The sequence below is a fragment of the Cyprinodon variegatus genome, unplaced genomic scaffold (genome assembly GCF_000732505.1).
Source record: "Cyprinodon variegatus isolate N-32 unplaced genomic scaffold, C_variegatus-1.0 Scaffold15, whole genome shotgun sequence".
In the NCBI taxonomy this organism is placed as follows: Eukaryota; Metazoa; Chordata; class Actinopteri; order Cyprinodontiformes; family Cyprinodontidae; genus Cyprinodon; species Cyprinodon variegatus.
The window spans coordinates 15,549-17,575 of record NW_015150468.1 but is presented as its reverse complement, the minus strand read 5'-3'; the positions used below and the strand labels follow the sequence as shown (position 1 = coordinate 17,575).

The 2,027-nt window shown below is 41.4% G+C and overlaps 1 protein-coding gene across 1 annotated transcript in view; it reads right to left on the bottom strand.

Annotated features, from left to right (window-relative positions):
• Window positions 1-1,503, bottom strand: part of LOC107090726 — a 19,459-nt gene extending 17,956 nt beyond the window's left edge. The window contains exon 1 of the mRNA XM_015384281.1: window positions 1,415-1,503. Within this exon, the coding sequence (XP_015239767.1) occupies window positions 1,415-1,503 (89 nt within the window). The remainder of the gene's footprint in view (window positions 1-1,414) is intronic.
• Between the last annotated feature and the right edge of the window lie 524 nt (window positions 1,504-2,027).

Here is a 2,027-nt window from a genome sequence, read left to right as displayed (position 1 = left end):
ATGGTGGGCCTCATCAGAGATGACAATGACCAGGACCAGTGTTGTTTTTGACAGCCATCTTAAATTTAGTGTTAGTCCTAGTCTTCAAGACGAAAACTATTATCAGTCTTAGTCGCATTTTAGTCATTACGATATCTGATAGTTTTAGCCGGTTTTAGTCGACTAAAACTGAAAAAAGATTTTAGTCTAGTTTTAGTCAGCTTTATGTTGCAAAAAAAGTTAACCTTTTCAATTTGGAATAACAACCAGATTCTTTACCAGACTGACAGCTTTTGCCTAGATATTACAATTGCTGGGTATAGAATGCGGCCATGCAGTTCATCTTTGCTGTTGGGCAGAAAATCTTTTTATGAAATAATGCTCTACTTTTTAAAAAGTGTCTCACAAAACGTGTAAAATAGCAAATGTAGTTCAACACATCATATTGGTTAATATAGGAGACAGACATCCTAACAAAATGTACCATAAAGGAATAGTTTTAGACATACAGGGTTTCCATCATACAGCAAACACTTCCTGATCTACTATGAATTATACACACAGACCAATAAAATCGTCATTACTCCAAAAAAGCAAATAACAAAAACATTCTTCTTTCTACTTTGGCAATTATGGTTTTATTTCTTCAATTTACCCCTTTGTTACTGCTGCTGAAGGGTCAAAGTAGATTTGAATTTACATTTTTTTTTTAAATAAAAGAAATACAGAGAGAACCTATCTGGGTTCATCCAGACCGAAATTGAATGAACCTGGCTCTTTATCCAGAAATAAAAAAAATACAATGAATAATTTTATTTTGATATAATTTAGGGATTCATTTTGGTATAAATTAAAGAATATTTAGTATCACCTCTTGTGAGCTGGACAAAGTAAAATATTGATAGTCACGGGATTTTTTTACGCTTGACAGAGGATGATCAGCCCCATATAGTTTATTAAGTAGCGAGAGCAGGAAGAGCCATACTAATGAGAGTAAACCATCAGAGTGGAGCATAAAGCGCAGACTCAGAGCTCCGCATGCGCAAAGATGCATTTCTGCACAAGCACAGATGGAAGATCAGAGCAGAGTTTGTCAAAGTTAAGCGTGCAGTACAGGACCATTCCGGGTTATTTTGTTAGACCCTGCCGCTACTGCTATTATCCATCTTTGCTCCTACAGCATGTGCAAAACTGCATGGCAGGTGGGCGGCAGGATCAAACATGACGCAGCAGCATAGCTGATACTGCTTAGCTGATTACAGCCCAATGATGCATTTGGACGTCTGACAGACAATCCACTAATTTTTATTTAGTCTCAACTTGTGTCATTGATCCATGTTTAGCTCTTCAGTTTTTGTTATCATCATGGAAAAAAGGAGCCTCAACGAAATTGAACGAAAGCGTCATCCTCATCGTTGACAAAAACAACACTGACCATGCATACAGAAAGAAGCTGGAGTAGCTGGTGGGCTGGTTCAGAGATAACGGCATGATTCTGAACATGGAGAAGACGGAGGAGATCATCGTTAACTTCAGGATCAACCGGCCTAACCACGCTCCACTGCTCATCAACAGCTCAGCTGTAGAAATGGTCAGCAGCACCAAATTCCTGGGGGTGCACATCACAGACACCCTCACCTGGACTGTAAACAACACCTCACTGGTCAACACGGCACAGAAGCGCTTGTACTTCTTGCAGAGGATGAGGAGAGCCCATCTGCCCCCACCCATCCTCACCACCTTCTACAGAAGCACCATAGAGAGCGTTCTGACCAGCTGTCTCACTGTGTGGTTTGGAGGTTGCTGCACCTCAGACTGGAAGAGTGTGAGACTAGTGGTGTGAACAGCAGAGAGGATCTTCGGGGCTCCTCTTCCCTCATTAAAGACATTTCATCCCAGCAGTGTGTGTCCAGAGCCCGTAACATCATAAATTACCCCTCACACCCCCACCATGGACTGTTCTCCCTGCTGCCCCCTGAGAAGAGACTTCGAAGCATCCGATGCAGGTCCAGCAAATTTTGCAACAGCTTTTTCCCCACTCAGATTGG